Below are 18060 nucleotides of genomic sequence, written 5' to 3'. Positions count from 1 at the left end.
ACGAAATACAGAGTTTAGAAACCAGTGGGTGACATCACCGTGATGATGTCCATCTTTTAAGTACAGTCTGTAGTCTATCCCTGCAGACACCTGTGTTAAAATGCCAACTTTACAGCAATAAAAGACTTTTTACAACCTGCTTATGGCTTTAGGATCTACAGCGAATTTATGTTGCAGTTATTTTTTTATTGAAATCATCCCTTTAAAAACTACTTAAGCTTGAAGTTACACATTATATTGTTTACCTTGTCTGTTACTTACCATGGCAGGTATCTGTCCCCATACAGTCTATGGATGCAGCTATCTAACCAAATTAATTGGCATTAACTGATAACGTAGCACTCCCTATCTAACCCTAACCCTCTTGTCCAAACTTGGCCACTAAGAAAAACCTAACATGGTGGCTGAGCCTCCTTAATGATGATTATGGTGGTCATAGTATGAAACAACACATTTTATGAACATGAATAAGTCAACACATGGACATAAAGCAAGCACGCACAGCACCAGGAGCTTGAAACTGAAGCAGCTGCGTGAGACTCAGCTGTCATTTATTTTCCTAATTACGGCTTTGCTTTTCCTGTTACATGCCAAAATATCTTGCATGCATAAAATCTGTAATTTCAGTGCTTACCTGAAGAGTAAAGCAGGACTTGTGTCTCCAGAAGTGCACAGGTAAGTAGTTTCACCATGCTGTCCACACCCAGGAGGGAGAACGCATCTCCAAGAGGATACTCCCCCAAAGGAAGCTCACCTGGCCCGGGCCGCTGGCAAAGGATGGGCCCTTGCACCCCATGGAACCTCAGCGACCTTCCAGGTGGAGGCAACGGCACCTCGTACAAGATGTTATGGATGTAGCTCTCTAGAGGGAGTGGTGGGGCTGTCTGTGACGTCACAGCCTGGTGGAGCTGAACCAGAAACTGTCGTGAAGCTTGAAGAAAAGGGAGCGGCGTGACGAGGCAGAGGGCTTTGGACACATACAGGGTGTCTCGCGTTGGATCGAAGGAGCCTACACATCCGAGGCAGCCAGACACCCCAGCCAGAGACTCGGCGTCTGACTCATCCAAGCTGCTCGCAAGTGAGTCCATACTGGAGGTGGAGGGTGAGGAGGCAGAGGAAGAGGAGGATGAGGGAGAGGAGGCCAATGAAGAGGAGTGGTGCTCCACATGGTGCATCTGACAGAGTGTCTGCATGGCAGTGATAATCTGAGGACTGGTCACCTCCTCGTAGAAGGTGTGAACAAAGCCGTAGGAACGCGTGCCATCGTCGAAAGAAATCGTAAACGAGTGAAACTGAGGATCGAGTCTGTCTGCTTGAGTGCGAAAGGACAGCCCTCTGGGCATGCAGAGCTGGAGGACAGAGGAGAGAAAACAAGAGATGTTTTAGTACAGAGTGACAATGTTCAATACCGACCTCAAAAAGTATATAAATGGAGGGTTAAACCAAAATATACAACAGCAAACATCAGCATCCTCCATCCTCCAGACACTTCAACCTGATAAAACTGAAGTTTGCCACCATCAAAAATGGCAATTATTTTAAATATTCTTGTGCTAGCATAGGCTTGATTTTGTCCTACAATGTAATCAGAGCAAAAATCCACCCCTGGGGGGGAAAAAGTGTGGATTAGCTACATAAAATGACATGCTTAAAAAGACCCCAAAAAGTAAAGCAAAGCCAGAGGAAGGTGCTTTTGCACAATATATGAAATGGTCTAGAACAAACCAACACTGATTCCACTCCGTCTGATTACTCATGTAACTGTGAGGCTGATGCTGCTCTCATCATCCAGACCTGTTTTGCATGTTTAGATGAAAGCAAGACTGATGAAAAGGGGCAGAAAATAAGCCAGCACGTAACTCCTATTACACTTCCCTCCAGCTGACTTTGCCTCTTCCATTATTCTCCATCAATAGCTGAAAGAGCAACAAAATCATTTGGCCTTCTAACAGGCACATCTTGTCCTTCAGCTGCAGATGTAACAGAAAATGACCAACACTGTGCAATCCAACATCTCACCATGTTGACAGCATCTTTATTGAAGGGGTTCCTGTCTGTATTTTCAGGGTAATGAGCCAAAACCTTCGATTTGAAGGACCGTCGAACAGGGCTGTGCTCAAAGCCCTCACCTGAAAGACAGACAGACAGACAAATTGAGTAAAGAGGTTATTCTATTAATGCAGGGTGACCTTGATCGATGCTGAACCAGAATTCATAATGAGACAGAAAGGACAGACCAGAGGGCATCAGAACATGACAGCAGCTTTGATTAATAAAAAACGACCAGGGCAACCTTGACAGATAGTAAAAAGAAGTTCATGTGCTGCAGCAAAGTGGGAAAAGCCACTCCAAGAGTTATGTAACTCAACTCATTAGCATAAAGAAAAGCAATGCAACAAGCCTCATCCCTGACACTGCAGAAGGGAACTCTTTAAACTGATAAGAGGTGCTGAATTCAAAGTGCATGCAAGAGAACTATATCCCACATAAATTGCTGCAGTGAACACATGCATTGCCTCGTGTGGTTAAAGTATCTCTTTTTTAAATCTCGGCACCATGTGTCAGCTTCTAGCTCGGGTTACATACAAAATGCTGTCTGTGCGAGTAGATGAAGCTGCAGCAAAAAAATAAATAAATGAATAAATAAAAAAACGGGTGTATGATTCACAGAGGGTAATCAGCGAGGTACTTTCATTATTTATCCTCTTTCTAAGGGGGATGCCCTTGAACAGTACTCTTCTTTGTGTTCCCTGCTTTACTAGCACACCATCAACTCTCAGAGACATTCACTGGAATCGCTGCACAAGAACAAAATCATCTGTAAATGCCAAACCAGCTCTGCAGCACTCATTCGACCCTTCAGGAACATCCACATCACCTGCCCACGAAATGACGCACGCCACCTCAAGAAACTGCGCTGCAGGCAGAGCGAGGAGCGAGCCACTTCAAGTCAAACTGACTCAGACCGGTAGGTGGGAGACAGCTAATGGACGAGAGTGACGCGGGGCGGGAATGGCAGTGTTCTTTACTAAGAATACAAATTAGTGTCGGCGCTGAGAGGCACAACTGAGCATCGCTGAAGGAGTTGCCATGGTTTCCATTTCCGCCGTGGCCTCGATGATCGCCATCGAGACAAAGCTTTTGTGCTCGTCACAGGTTACGTCAGCCTGGGTTTTATCAGCTGACCTAATTAAACCGCCACCCCCCCCCGGCTCTCCTCCCGACACGGGTTCCCACCAAACAGCTTTCACAGACGTAGATGCAGCCTGTGTGTGTTTCACGGGGTAACAGAGCAAGGGGAGGTGGAGTGGAGTGGAGGGAGGTTTGTTTTAGTGTTTGAATGAAAGCTTAAAGGCCTGTAATTAGCACATTAACAGACTCACTAGATCCAAGAAATGTGCTGGATGCTTTACATCATCTGTAGGCGTGAGAATAACTATCATTTTCACACCGATTTGTCACAAAAACAGTGACGAATGTCTCATCCAAGTATCCAAATTCATTACAATGGTCACTTTAATATCAGCCGTGTCTTGTTTTTAGTGTTTCATATTCATTCCACTGTCCCTAAAACAGGCCAACTCCATCAGCCACCAGTGAGCAGCCAATAAAGACAGACATCCATCACTTTCACCAACTAAATTACCTTTGCTGTCCCATTCATCACACCATGACATGAGCAGGCATAAAAAGTAGAGAGATATTAAAATGACAGGCGTGTCAGCTGGTACTGACTGATGACACTTTAAATCACTCCACCACTGATGCGCCTGACCACTGAAGGTGACTCGCACGACCAAAAAAAGAAAAGAAATTTTGGGTTTTTTTTTTCTTAGACTTGAAGCTCAGGAACAAAGAAAGCACCAAGTGCCTAAAAATATGTTGAAAAAAAAAAAACCAAATGAATCAAGCAGAATGTCTAATTATATAATGAGATATAGGCTTTACATCTCCCTGCACAATAAAGCTCGCTCTGTGCGATCAGGGACTACTCCACTGATGTCATATCTCTCCCCTATGTAACCATCATCGTGCCTGCACGGGCGCTGAAGCGTCGGCCATTCAGCATTCCAACAGGCAACGTCATGTGAAATCTGATTAGGCTGCAGAAACACAGTGGCATGTATTGAGAGGCTAACAAGGGCAGATTGTCTCTCGGTGGGCATTCACCAATTACACACTCTCACAGAAAGAGGAACTGTATATGGGACACATTTAGAGCACATAGTGGGCTATAACTTGTGGAATACTTGTGAGTAAAGGAGAAAAACCCTCACACAGGGAGAGAAATCCTTTAAAGGAGCAGAGCCCCCCTGCAGCGATGGGTCTGCGATGACCTGCTGTTACATAAGTACAATGGTGTAGCTCAGAGACAGTAGCCAAGGAGGCAGCTTTCTAACCCAGTGGTTAATTAGAGCTTCAAAACAAAACAAAACAAAGAGCAAAAAAAACACAACAAGCATGTCTGCTAAAAGCCCCCCCATGAGGAGCTGTTTCACAACAGCTGCTCCAGAGATGAGGAGAATACAGGGTGTGACTGCTGCTCCAGATCTGGAAGTGACGCTCAAGGTATTCAGCACACCTGCGATGTGACCGTTTTCTCACAAACACCGCAGCGCACGTCACACGAGCCTCCTGGGCAGAGTTGTTCTCAGCTCAGTGTCAACAACTGGCTGCAAAAGGAGGTGACGCCACCTGATATTTCTCTATTTCTTAGAGTCTTGTCAACCACAAATAAACCCCAATAAGCAACTGAGATGAGGAGACTTCACCGCAGCCCAAAATATGACATCACATCCCTTTCACCTTCTTGGTTAAAAGAGGAAAATAAGAATGATGGGTCACTTTCTGTTTGAGACCACCCCAAATCACGTGGATTAATCAGTACGTTTTGATTCACAGAGGAGTGTATTCTGGGAGCAAACAGCCCTGCCTGGATGTTCCAGCTGTGTTACAGCTTTAACGAGCAGAATTAGGACGCTGCTGTTTTCCCTCGATTCTGCCCTTTCTCTCCTGTGATCCCGAGGCAGGTGTAGCAGTAGATGACTTGCAGAAACCATAAAATAAAATCTAATGTGACACAATACTAGACTGAAAATATGATGAAAACTCAATGAACACAGCCGCCAAGTGATGTGTCCTAAACAGGGGTATAATATAAACAGACCGCACCTGGGATACAAAAGACAATATATCAGAAATATTCCTTTCAATGGCTTAAGACTGATTGGGAAATGATACAATGCACATCATTTGTCTTTGCTTTCACATCCAACTGATACTACATGCTCAGAGACATGTACAAATCCTGCCCAAATATAACCTTATATTTATCACATTTTTCATATATTTGAGGATATTCTGCACAGGCTGCTCACACATATTATTTAGAGCACTGACAGGGAGAAGAAAAATCATATTTAAATGGCTGTCACCCCTCCCCACACAAACAGAGACACAATTGGGCAACACAAATAGGCCTATATGAATTACTAAATATATAACCTGGCTAATGCTGTCATCCAACATAACATGCTGCGTATCTGTGTATTGGCGGGTGTGTCTTTTTGTCCTTAAATATCATCTACCTGCTCCATCGTCCGGCTCCAGGCCCGTCTCCGTGTCCACTCCACACACAACAAAATAGTGGGCGAAACGGCAAGAAGCCGATCCTGTGGCGGCGGCGGTGTTCATCCTCGACGCGTTGTGTTGACGGTGTGACACAGCTCCGTTTACTTCTGCTTAATGCTGTAGGTGTTCATAGCTGGCGCTGGTTTTTAATCCGAAATCCTCGAAGCTCCCCGCTGCGCGTCCCGATCCGCACCCACTGAACCGCGCTGTGACTCTGATGGAGTCAGGGTGATCCGGGGATGGTCATCCAGTTTGTTCAGAGGGGGAGGAGGCTGTGTGGAGACAGGCAGGCAGGGAGGGAGGGAGACAAAGGCTTAAAAGCATCAGCGTCCCCCGCTAAAGTCTGCGTCATTTTCACATAGATGTTTACGAAATTCATCTGTAGCGCAAAACAATCAGTCTCATAGATCATCAGGATTCTCATTTATAATTATTATTTTTGTCGGTGGAGATGATTACAATTATTTATTGCACAAATGCAGATCACGGCCGGGAAAACTCTGAAGAAAGAAATTAAAACAACGTTTTCGACATTTTGGATAAAACTCCACTTACCGTTTACTAATTACCGTAATACTGTGAAAACGGTCGTGCGCCCTACAGTTGGCTGTGGATTTGCAGGAGCCTCCTAAAATCTGAGAAAACACTTTAGACCTCAGCGTTTCATTGGAAGTTTTTATGGGAAGTTCGTGTTGCCAACTTTAGGCATGGAGTTTGGAAGTCACGAGCTTATTTTACCAGTCAGGGGATGACTAATGACTAATGCATGATGGGAAGTTTTGTGGGAAATGTAGGATCAAATGGTTCTGGTGCTTGATCCCTGAGTCGAGATACTAATAAATAAATAAATACATAGTTTTATTAAAAATCTGCAGTTGTGTTAATTAGCAAGTAACATGAATTTAATGTCACAGCGCAAGAATAAGTGACCTCAGCTTAATTTTAAGATTAATCAACTTGATGTGTTTTTGTTTATCATGTCCTAAAAATGTGATTTTATGAAAATAAATATAAAAATCCCTTTTCACACAGATCTGTTTTGGTTGGATGGATGCCATCTGAGCCAGACAGTTACAGGAACACTTCTCAATTCATTATTGATTAACAAATAAATACACTTGCCAAAAGTCAGACACTAAAGACACCATCAGTCATCCACAACATTTAGAGCCTAACCATCAGCAGTCGAAGCAACTGAACTCCAACTCATTATCTCTATTAGTCGCTATGCTTGCCAAATACCTCCCCAGTTATAAATGATTAAATGGAGTATGGACTTTGTCTTTTGTCTGCGGTGTTTATTTTATTCTGATGTTTTATTTTTTAAACTTGTCTGTTGCGAGATCTCAAACTTTACACTCGATTTACTTTAAGTCAGAGTTGGTGGAGACCATAAGTCTTTAAACCTGTGCTGAAGTCAGGGCACACCCTGTGTGCTCCAGCTCTCTGGTGCATATTTACCTCTGTAAAAGATACTGCTATTTCTACATGTTTAGTCTGGAGACCATAAATAAAATTAAAAAAAAAGAAAAAGAAAAGAAGAAAATACGTATTTTGGTTCTTGGCCATTGACAGATTTACAGACAGCATCAATTTCAGCGTCTGGTCAGTGACGCACTAAAAGCCCGAGGAGCAGTGAGTGACGTGATGCATTCAGGTTTCTCCTCAGTGAAAGACTTTAGCAACAGCATTTTTCCTGCGACCTACCAAACCGATGAAAATGAAAACACTGTCAACCTTGGTGCCTGAGCATGAACAATCTGATTTTTACATTCTTTATTCAAAATTTCATCCACAACAACAACAACAACAACAACAAGACAGAAAAAAAAAAGTTTTTACCATGTTGGGTATTTATTGATCCATTGAAACAGACAAACATATGTTCCATTTTATAGGCAAAACGCTTAATTAAATAAATAATAATAATAATAATAATAATAATAATAATCATCCAGGTCACAAGTAAATCAACCTCCTACTCCACGTGTCTGGTAAACCCTATTCGCCTGAGATATATTTAGTTTTGGGTTCAATAAAATCAGTGTCTAAACATAAAATAAAGTGCAGCATTTCAACACACCTGGACTGACCCATGCAGTAAAAATCTCGCATTTATCGTCATCTTCTGGGATCACAGTTACATTTTTCATGCACGCTCAACCTCTCAGGTGAATCAGTCTTCTCAGTGCATAGCTTAACATAACAAGGCTTGTATTTAACATTCAATACCATGATTTTTTTGTAAATGAGAAAGAGCTTTCAGATGATCATTGTGACACTGCTTTGTCAGTCTGACAGCTATTTGTGATACTTGCGGCGTCTGTGGAACAATCGACGCAGTCCAAACATCCTTTTCCTTTTCTAACTTCCTCCAGCTCCTCCCTCAGGGGGATTTGCAGGTATTTGGAGTCCAGTTCACAGAGTGAGAGAGACATTCAGTGACACCAACACAGCCTGGATCAAACCCTTTCAGGCAGCTGTGGTCAGCACATCATTAAAGATAAAAGTTTTCCTGAAATGGTGTAATTCTTAGATGTTTCACATAACTCAGCTAGCACTTCTTAATACTGGCGGGTCAGTGTCTCATCTTGATACACTGAACCCCTCTAAGTTAAATTCACTTTGGCCCGTCTAAGAATCACAACACCCTGCTTCTTAAACTAAAAACACAGCTAAAAGTCTCTCTGAACCACGGTGGGAGGGGGTGGGGGTGCAGTGCACAGGTTCATGCTGTAGGTCATACTAAAACGTTCTCTAGAAAACTTTTGGCAGTGGAGTTGGATTAAGAATTTTCACCTGGAAAGTAGCTTCAGAGATTATTTGTGTTTGCTTTTTTTTTTTTTTTTTTTTTTATTCTTAGGGGAAAGTTCTCAGAAGAAAAATAGGGCACTGTGGATATTTTAGAAGGAAAACAGTCTCTGGCAGCAGGAAAAACAGGAAGAGGTGGCCTGTTTGCACTCCACTGAATGAAAGGGTTCCTCCTGCTTCCTGCTCCCTTATTGCCCATCAGTTAATTGTGGTGTTAGACGCTAGAATGAGGGAAGAGTGGCCAGTGAAGTAGAACAAATTATGGACTTTGTCTTTTGTGTTTAAAAATACAGATTCAAGGAACGCTGCAGATATGGAAGGAGTGCAAGCAGTGCATCCACACGTACACATGAATTATACTTCTGCGTCCGATCTACGTCATAACTGGAGCCCCATTTTAATCCTTTTTACATGTCGACGCTGCTACGCAAGTTGGGGGACAGATTTCCCAGAGATCTCCAAATCAAGCTTTAGGCTACACATAGCCTACTCTTCTACAAGATTAATGGCAACTTACATACAAGTTAAGAGGGGAAATGCGATGGTGATGTGATGGTTGGTGGTTTTGGAAGCATAATGGGATGCAGGGAAGGAGGTCTACGTCAAGATACGGGCGACCTGGGCCTGGATCTCTCCATCCGGGTGTGAAAGCAGCTGAACTAATCTGCCGTGTAGCTGGGAGGATTCGTCTAGCATGACCCGGAAGAGGCAATCTTGTTTGCGCCTCAGTTCATCAGCCACTTGGGCTGATGGCCTCCAGGCCTTCAGGTTCCCTGCAAAGGTCAGCAGACGGAGAAGCACTGCAGGAGCTGTTCGTTCATCAAATAGCAGCACCACGGAAGCTGGCGCCTGGGGTAAGAAAGCAAAGAAAAATTTCTAATAAGTCTGCTAACTGCAATTCTGTTTCTTCTGATGGCCTCTTAAGACTAAGCTGCACAGTGCTTGCTCAGTCCCTGTGTATGACAAAAACATGCAAACCTTTTCATGAAGACGGTCAGATAAAGGCTGGATTTTAATTTCCTTTTGGTCTCACCTGAGCTTGAACGATGTCATCCATCATATCTGGGTTCGATGACAAATTCACGAGGACTTTCAGAGTCTGAACCTGAAACAACCAGAGCAGCTTTTACATATGGCACACATTCATGTTAAGATTTAAAGATTATTTCATCCTTATAGCTTTTAACAATCTGCTTATGGGAACTGAAAGAGTTCACGCCCTAAACTTGCAAACCTGTAAGGCTTCATTGCTCACGACCAGCAAGGACAGTAAAAGAGTAACGGATTCCTTCAGCAAGTGTTGATGTTTGTCTGTTACTGAAAGGTTTGTGAGCAGCCGCAGAGCACCGAGCTGAAGGTCCGAGTTCACTGGTGACATCTCAATGAGTTCCAGCACTTGTGGAACATAAACCTGACAGACAGGATGACGTTTTCAGTAAAATGCATCTTCAAAAAACTCACAGCTATATAAACAAATGTAAACAAGAGAGCTGTCTGCCAACAGCTACAGAGAATAATGACTAAATGAAGCAAAATGAAAACAATACCTCGTAGATGTTAAACAGAGTGTAGTAATAATGCCTTTTTACTCTACATGAACATTCGAAGCACTTTAAACAACATGTCTCATTCACAGACACTCTTTTCTACATCAAAAGCCTCTTTTTCACTTGTACCTACTCTGCTCGGCTATTTTCCATTACAATTGAGTACTGTTTATGTACAGCATCACGGCCAAAAGTTGTGACACGTTTTGTATGCGAAACAAACAACACAACAATGAAAGAGATTTTTAAAACTCTTGTTGCCAAGCTATAAAAATCGTGGTTTCGATATTTTTGAAGGAGTCACTCTCATGACTCGTTGAATGATGCCATTGACTGGCCAATCGGTGGCATTCAGTCTTTTGACGCCACATTTTCAGACTGACTGAGCTGACTTGGAACTTCAGCTGAGCAGATGCTAACAAAGTACCTGGTACCAGGTGCTATCACCTAATGAAAAACCTTAAAAACTGCACTGAGTTTAACCAAGCCAAGCTGCGGAGGTACTAGTGGAAGAGAGCTATAAGTGTTGATGATTGAGCAATTCAGGGATCAGCATCTTGCCCAAGGATGCTGTGGTATGCAGACTGGAGCAGCCCCACACAAGTCTGTTAGGGCAGCAGTTGTGTGGGGCTTCTGTGTTCACAATCAGAGCTGTGTGCTTAAGGTAGCTCTCTCTCAAAAAGTAAAAAATCCCCTACTCTTTGAAATCGATCCAAGAGTAGGAAAAAAAAAAAAAAAATGTCTGGAGCCTTTAAAGCTACCTGAAACCTAAATCTTTGGCTCACAACGATTACCTGCTACATACTCTGACCACATTATTTGAAATTCTGACTACCAGTATGTTTAATTCTAGCATGCACCATTGTAACAATATGTTAATTAAGAGACCAAGTGACTTTGAATGCGAAATGGATGTTAATACCAGAGGGAATGTCTGAGTATGTCAGAAACTGTTGATTTACTGGGATTTTCCGCAGACAAATCATTTCTAGGGCTTATAAAGAATAGTCCAAAGAAGATAAAATATCCACTCAGCAGCACTTCTTTGGGCAAATATGCCTTGCTGATGTCAAAGGAGAATGGTCAGATAAGAAACCAGTACCTCAAATAACCACTTGTTACAATCGAAGGTAAGCAGAAGAGATTCTGAATGGGCAATTTGCACTGGCTCAAGAGTGGATAAAAGAAGACTGTAAAATTGTTACCTAGTTTGATGATCACAATGTACCTATAACATCCCACCTTTAATGACTTGCTTATCTTTTTAAATTATTTTTTTATAAACAAACTATAGACAAACCATCTCAGCCTCATCTCTCTAACTTTGTAACTGCTCAACCTGAGCTGTCCCTGTGATGCATTTAATTCTGTCCACCCTGGTCACTTCCAACCAGTGTGACTGCCTGTTCTCATTACTCACCTCACTTGTGTGCTGTCCTTTGCTTTTGATGTTTGACCCCGGTATTTAAACACATCCACATTTACTACCTCTGCTCCCTGCATCTTCATCCTTTCACCGGTCTCTCTCTTTCATTCACGTGCATGCATGGAAAAAACACATCTTAAGAGGAAATGAATATACAACAAACATACCTTTATTTGTTCCTGGTTCTGGATGTTCATACAGAGGTTATTTAAAGCATTCAGAGTCTGCACCCTAACTTCAGGCGCAGGATCAGAAAGGAACCCAGCTATGATATGAATCCCTTCAAATTCCCGTATTAGATTCTGAGGGATTAACAGAGAAGAAAAGAACATTAAAGTCAACCAATAACTCCTCCAATCTATACATTTCGGATACAGTAAATTTACTGTACCTGATTCACAGTGAAGGCAGCACTGTTTCCTAATGTAAGAAGAATCCGACACCTGTCGGAGGGATTATTGCTGGTCTGCAAACAGGACAGGAGCATTTTCAAGTGCTGTGGCTCCAGGTTGTCAGGGGACTGGTGGATGATGTCCCCTATAAAGCATAACATAAAGATGAGATTATGGATCAGTTGTAACCCTTTTCTTTTTCATTTGATTCAAAAGCTTATTTTTAATTATTATCCAAGTCCGAAGATGATGAAATATTCACAAGTTAACAGCGAACAAAAATATTTGAAGATTTTTCTGGAATATTCAGATTTAAATAGCAGCTGGGATTACAGTCCATCTTTAAGGGCTCTGGGGTCCTTACCTGATGCCGTATCTGCTGGTCGGGGACAGATAACATCCAGTCCGGACACTCTGGCCAGCAGACTCCCCGGTTGTATCTTCACTTCACTTTGCTGACTGCCTTTAACCCCAGGATTCTCACCTGTGGCATTTTTCTTGTTCCTCTTGAAACTAATAAGTTTGTATATGCCATAAGAGGCTCCAGCTCCGGCAACTAATCCTAACAAAGCCTTCATGTTGCCGAACCTGGGAGTTATATCGCCCATGCTGCTAGCTGCTATGTCTTTAGCTAAGCTCTGCTAGCTGGCTAGCGTTAAGCTACACGTTATGGATAAATCATTTACCTTACTTGCGAACAAGTCAAGTTTTTTAGTTAGCTAAAACTAATGACACTCCATCGAAACCACAACGAAGGCAACGCAAATCCGTTTTAACAGATTCATTATTCTAAAAAGTGCAGAAGTTTGCCGACCAGCCACAGTTGTCAACTATTATCCGAGTCGATATTGAGGCCAGCTTGGGGTGGCCAAACAAATCTTTCGCTGCGTGACTGATATGGCTTTGTATGTCATTAAAGAGTGTGGTATAATTTGTCTGAACATAGCGTTTTTATGAAGCTTTTAAAATAACCAGAAAGAAACTGAAAAACCGCGAGTAAACAGATCGCATCCGATTCTGCATATTACCGTTAAAAACTTCTGCTGCTCACTAGTTGTCCAACATTTAACCGGACTTAAGGTTTACTTAATCCGTTACCTGGCAACGGTGGATCGTCAAACGAGAGTATACACTTAAAAGTCGTAAAGTGAAAGACATAAAAATAAAATAAGGAGGAGCACCAGTGTAGCTTTTCCTCAGATAAGATTTCCAAAGGGGGAAAAAAAAAATCTGAATTATACAAAAAAATAAATAAATAACATTACCTTAAAAAGTATAACGTTTGTGCAAAGAGCACATCACATCTAAGATTCAATGTTGATTTTGTAAGAAGCTCTCTACTTGTATCAGTTTTGCTTTTTACTTGCTGGTCTATTAGTCATTTTAATCTGAAATATCTCATTTGAGTTTCGGAAATTAGGATTACCCACCAACGAATTTATCAAAGTCATTGTCGCATATGCATATAATCCAGCTTTATAAAGTGAAATAATTCTACTAGCTTATAGTCCTTCATATTTATGACTTTAGAATTTCAGAGACTGGGGCTTTTCAAGATTTTCCTTTGTGTCAGATGGCAAACATATGCTGGTGAAGAAAATTGATGCATTTTGATCATTTTACTTTCAAAGGAAGCCATCCTTGCACTGCCAATGATAAACGTTGGGCATATCACCCCACCAACCCCCCGCTGAATGTAAAAGATGAGATCCCAATTTATTTTACTTTTACGGGCTTTACAGCTTCATGTATGTCATGTTGAATCAGTACAGTTGATAATTTCCAGTCTGTGCACTGGCACGTAGACCCCCGGCTTTTCTTGAAACGAACACACGGTGGCTCACTTTCTCTTAATTTTAGCCCTTACTCCTAACCCCTGAAGACATGTTAGGCCACCAGAAGAGGTCCAGAGAAGATCACGTTCATATTCCCCTGCCCCCCCTTTCACCCACACTTCAACATGTTTCAAGCACATGCAAACAATGACTCATGCATTGCTTGTTTGCGTTCCCCACCAATGTTCTTTTCAAGTGGCTTTAATTAGGTTGACTTGATGCTTAAGTTACCATTAAAGTGACTTTCAAAAGCAAGACTTCAGCTACAGCCTTAATGGGATCTGTTTTAGAAGCAGGTTCAACAAACTCCAACTTGATTAATGCTGAGCTGCTGCTTGTGGTTCTAGAAAGTTCAATCAGCTGAATATGTTCAGCTCAAGTTAAGCCTGTGCATAAGCAGTGAAAAATAGCCATCAGCAGAGCTCTAGTACCAGGATTCACCATGGCAACAGGCAAAGAGCAGAGCCTCCATGTATTCACTGGACTGAGTGAATGCATCTTAATGTAGAGGGAGACTTCTCTTTAAAAAACAAAAACAAAAAACACAACAACAAAAAAGAAAAACAGTCAGCACCATCCATTCATAAAGCATGAATCCTACCACATTTTAGTTTTCGATATTTACTTGCAGCCGGATGTGAAACAAATACAGATGCAAGCAAACAAATCTGAACTTAAGAAAAAAAAAAAACAACCCACACACAAACAAAAACTGTAGTTCTCCTGTAAATCGGATTACCTTGATTGTTTTCGAAAACAATCTCAATTTACACATTTCAGAAATTAATTTTTTGTTTAAACATGATGTCTGACTGAACCTATTGCAGTATAAATTACAAACAGAATATAATCAGACCTACAGCCTGGATTTAAAAACTCATTTTAAATATTTAATCCTGTTTTAGAACCATAAAGTCAATTCAGACTGATCTTCACACCAATATTTATGTCATGTCCAACATGATGTCAACTCTAAAACAAATGCAGATGACCTATTAGACAGTTACAGCTGCTTTTCTGTCCACAAAGTTAAATGGATATAGACTGTAGAATTTATTCTGGACTGCTAATATATCCAGCAAACTGTTTTTATCCTTACACTGAAGATGTATAATAAAGACTACCATCAAATGTGGCAATCAAGACAAGTCAAAATTGTAACACTTTCAGGTTCTTACATAAATAGTCGATGTAGGTAGAAGAACAGGAAATTGATTTGCAGCTGAAGACCAATCCTATTACAATAAATCTATAAGTTTTTAGGTGTTAAAGAATGGCCATTAAGATTACGAATACTTCTATTTACATAGACCACTTGTCAGTAATGTTACCCGCAAATAAAATCCAGACATTGGAAGGGGAGAAAAACAACAAAAAAAACAAACAAAACAAAACAAAAAAACTTAAAAGAACTTCTGTGGACCTAAAAGCTTGATTTCATTATCAGAGTCACCTGCACTACTTTAATGCTTTTTAGATGCAACGTCTTATATTCTGAAGCTGTAGCAGCTCGCATGATCCTGGAGAAACTTTGCAATATCCAGGAGAAAGTCTGCAACAGTAGTTTTAGTATTATAGGTCAATATGCTTATGAAATCAAACCTTCAGGTAAATAAAAAGCTCCCTCATCTGTGGAGCCAGCTCTCAGTTTGTATTCAAGAGACAGACACGCTGTCTACTGTTAAGATTCGGATTAAGACTTTCCTTTTTCATAAAGCATATAGTTAGGGCCTGATCGGGTGACTCTGAATCCTCCCTTAGTTGCACTGCAACAGGCCTAGGCTGCTGGGGGCTTCCCATGATGCACTTCTTCACTCGCTGTGTTTATAGACCATTTTGCATTTAATTATTATTTATCCATCTCTGACAGTCTCCCACAGCGTGTCTTTTGTCCCGTCTTCCCTCTCTCACACCCAGTTGGAGCAGATGGCCACCCCTCCCTGAAACCGGTTCTGCTGGAGGTTTCTTCCTATTTAAAGGGAGTTTTTCCTTCCCACTGTCTCCAAACCCTCGCTCAAAATGTGGTCGTCTGATTGTTTGGGTTTTCTCTGTATTATTGCAGGGTCTTAATGTTACAGTGTAAATCACCTCAAGGCAACTGTTGTTGTGGTGCTATATAAATAAAATTAATGTTTAAAAAAAAAAAAAAATCAGAAACACTGGAGAAACTGCCTACTGAATGCATTACACTTCCATACAAGACTGATACAGATGTTTTAAAGTTGAATAAGGTCAGTCCAGTTTCAGTGCTCAGTTTTAGTATTTACTTAGTAATGCGATGCTTTGTTTTCTATTTAAAGGACAGATTTCCAGGACAGCAGATGTGTTCACAGACAAAAACACTACAACATCTTTGTTTTCATACCTTCAAAAATGTGTTCATCATTCTTCCCGGTCTTGCACATTGAGTTATCGTGTCCTTTCATTCATGCCATCTTCTGACCAGTCTCCACTGATTGTTATTACTCTTCCCTTGCACCGTACGGGGTGTGAAACAGACCTTTGACAGATATGCTACGGCCCGTGTGAAGCGGTTTTTGGATTTAACGTATGGCGATGATGGAGATGTATTACGGGACTCTTGAGGAAGAAGGCTTTTTGTGTTCCTCTTAATCACACACTTAGGCATCAAACCTGTAGGCTTAGGCTGCTGTTCAGAAGGCCAGTTGGCCAAGTGTCTGGGCCGTCGACTCACACTGACTCGAGGCATGTGCCTGTTTGATTGCATGAAAGGCCGTAAACGTTCAGACCTCACAGTTTGCCTTTGTGGTTTAGAAAATGAGCCCAGTGTGTTTCTTACTCCATAAGATGTAAGCCCACTCTGGGGTGGATTTCTCAATCTATTGTAATGTGGTTTCTGAAAGGCAGAAAAGAGTTCTTGATTGTAGAGGTTTAAATTCTCATGTTTTGCACCGGCATTTAGGACGAAGGGAACAGCACTGACTTTCTGGTATCCGGGAACAAAACTCAAGGGTTTGGCGGTAAACATCCAGCGAGCTCTGTCCATCTGTTTTTGCTTATAATGAGGAATTTGCGGGTATTGTGGGCTTCTTTGATAACCCATGTGACCTCTTCTCCATTGGGGTAACGGGTCATTAAAGCTTAAAGAGACAGAACCACTTGGAGGCCAGTGAATGTTGGAAGCATATTTTACAGTCCTTAACTCTTTGCTGTCAGTGGGTTTACCCGGCTGGACTGAAGCACCTATTCTTGTCTTGTATTTGGGCCAATAATGCTGCATGGAAAGGGGATGCTTTTTGCCATAGGAATATGCAGATGGTAGGTTTTTTGCAGGTGGGACATCAGTTTGACTTGCTCTGTGGAAGTCTTTAGTGAGTTCAAAGCCACCAGGTGGTCTCCAGTACCCCATTAAAGGATCTCTACTATAAGAGGCATGTACTGGTTTTAGCATATCCTTCCAATAAGGTGTTAAATTTGAGGTCTCACTTGAATACTGGCTGAAATCTTGAGATGGGCTGTTTGCAGGGTTCACAGGGGGTGCAGTCACATGTTCACTATAGGAAGAACCGTGCCTGTGAAAGGAGCTGGAGGGAAATTGTGTTTTTTCTGGTGGTTTGTGTCGTTCTGACTCCACACTCACAGATAAGTCATTGTTTCCCCAGGGAAAACCGTGCGCCAAATTTCTTGAAGCAAGACCTGTGGCTGCTAAATGATCGTGTGGGTAGAAAGTGGTGCCCGGCCTAAATTTTTGGTTGCCATAAACACTGGAAGAAATGAGACTTGCAGAGGAGTCGAAAGGATCAGGGAAAGAGAGGCGCTTATTTGGCGTTTGGTAGTTGGCACCTTCTTCAATCCGATCGTTATTTATCCTGCTGTCACCAGAGGCAGTACCTCCTTTGTCAGGAGTTGGTCCATAGTCCATGGGTGTTCCGAGAGTTTTCATTTTTTCCCGTGCAGTTTCAAAATGTCTACTCAAGTCACTTCCTGGTACTAAGAAGGAACGCTTCATGTTTTCTATAAACTCCTTTAAATGACTCATTGTGGGGAAAGCGACACCCTTCACAGGCTCCTGCGTGTGTCCCCTCACTAACAAGTCAAAGGGATGGTGATAACCAGACTGCTCATTTTGCCCTATGAGAGGAGCAGAAGAGGCCCCGTGAAATTTATCAGGCTGGCTTTGCTTCATCTCAGCGTTAGCATCCTGTCCTTTATCATAAATAAATGCTTCTGGCTGACGGGAAACAAAGCTTTGCCGTCCAACATTCTCATTGTTTGTATTCAAAGATTGTCCAGAATGAAATGTGCTAGAGGTTTGGGGGCTCTCATAGAGATAGTAGCCATGTGCAGTACTGTAACCTATCAGGAAATAAACATCGCATTAAACTCGTGGTCAATTATACAAATGAAAGTACTGGAATTCATACCTTCTTGAGGAGGAAAGCACAAGCAGCTCCACA

At 41.9% G+C, this 18060-nt stretch overlaps 2 protein-coding genes across 2 annotated transcripts in view; both read right to left on the bottom strand.

Annotated features, from left to right (window-relative positions):
• LOC309712177 (DENN domain-containing protein 5B-like) overlaps positions 1–6368 on the bottom strand; it is a 17622-nt gene extending 11254 nt beyond the window's left edge. Inside the window, exons 1-4 of the mRNA XM_082542808.1 lie at positions 6187–6368; positions 5589–5903; positions 2020–2129; positions 635–1349 (exon numbers count right to left, since the gene is read on the bottom strand). Coding sequence (XP_082398934.1) covers positions 635–1349; positions 2020–2129; positions 5589–5694 — 931 coding nt within the window. The 5' untranslated portion in view covers positions 5695–5903; positions 6187–6368. The remainder of the gene's footprint in view (positions 1–634; positions 1350–2019; positions 2130–5588; positions 5904–6186) is intronic.
• Positions 6369–7462: 1094 nt separating this feature from the next.
• Positions 7463–12936, bottom strand: armc10 (armadillo repeat containing 10). The gene is made up of 6 exons (XM_082542550.1): positions 12172–12936; positions 11807–11952; positions 11583–11717; positions 9677–9853; positions 9476–9547; positions 7463–9291 (listed from the first exon to the last, which is right to left on the bottom strand). The coding sequence occupies exons 1-6, from the start codon at positions 12413–12415 to the stop codon at positions 9040–9042; spliced, it is 1026 nt and encodes a 341-aa protein (XP_082398676.1). The 5' UTR covers positions 12416–12936; the 3' UTR covers positions 7463–9039.
• Positions 12937–18060: the final 5124 nt, after the last annotated feature.

This window comes from Aulonocara stuartgranti, assembly GCF_965226115.1.
Source record: "Aulonocara stuartgranti genome assembly, chromosome: 7".
Lineage (NCBI taxonomy): Eukaryota > Metazoa > Chordata > Actinopteri > Cichliformes > Cichlidae > Aulonocara > Aulonocara stuartgranti.
Note: the sequence above shows the minus strand (reverse complement) of the source record. Positions and strands in the feature narration are given on the sequence as shown.

What these genes read in the sequence shown, in the direction of transcription:
- armc10 (XM_082542550.1), bottom strand. Translation starts at nt 12,415, where the DNA reads ATGGGCGATATAACTCCCAGGTTCGGCAACATGAAGGCTTTGTTAGGA. An exon ending in AGAACCAGGAACAAATAAAG is followed by an intron (nt 9,854 to 11,582) that starts GTATGTTTGTTG and finishes CCTGTCTGTCAG; the next exon opens with GTTTATGTTCCACAAGTGCT. An exon ending in TGAGCAATGAAGCCTTACAG is followed by an intron (nt 9,548 to 9,676) that starts GTTTGCAAGTTT and finishes TGGTTGTTTCAG; the next exon opens with GTTCAGACTCTGAAAGTCCT.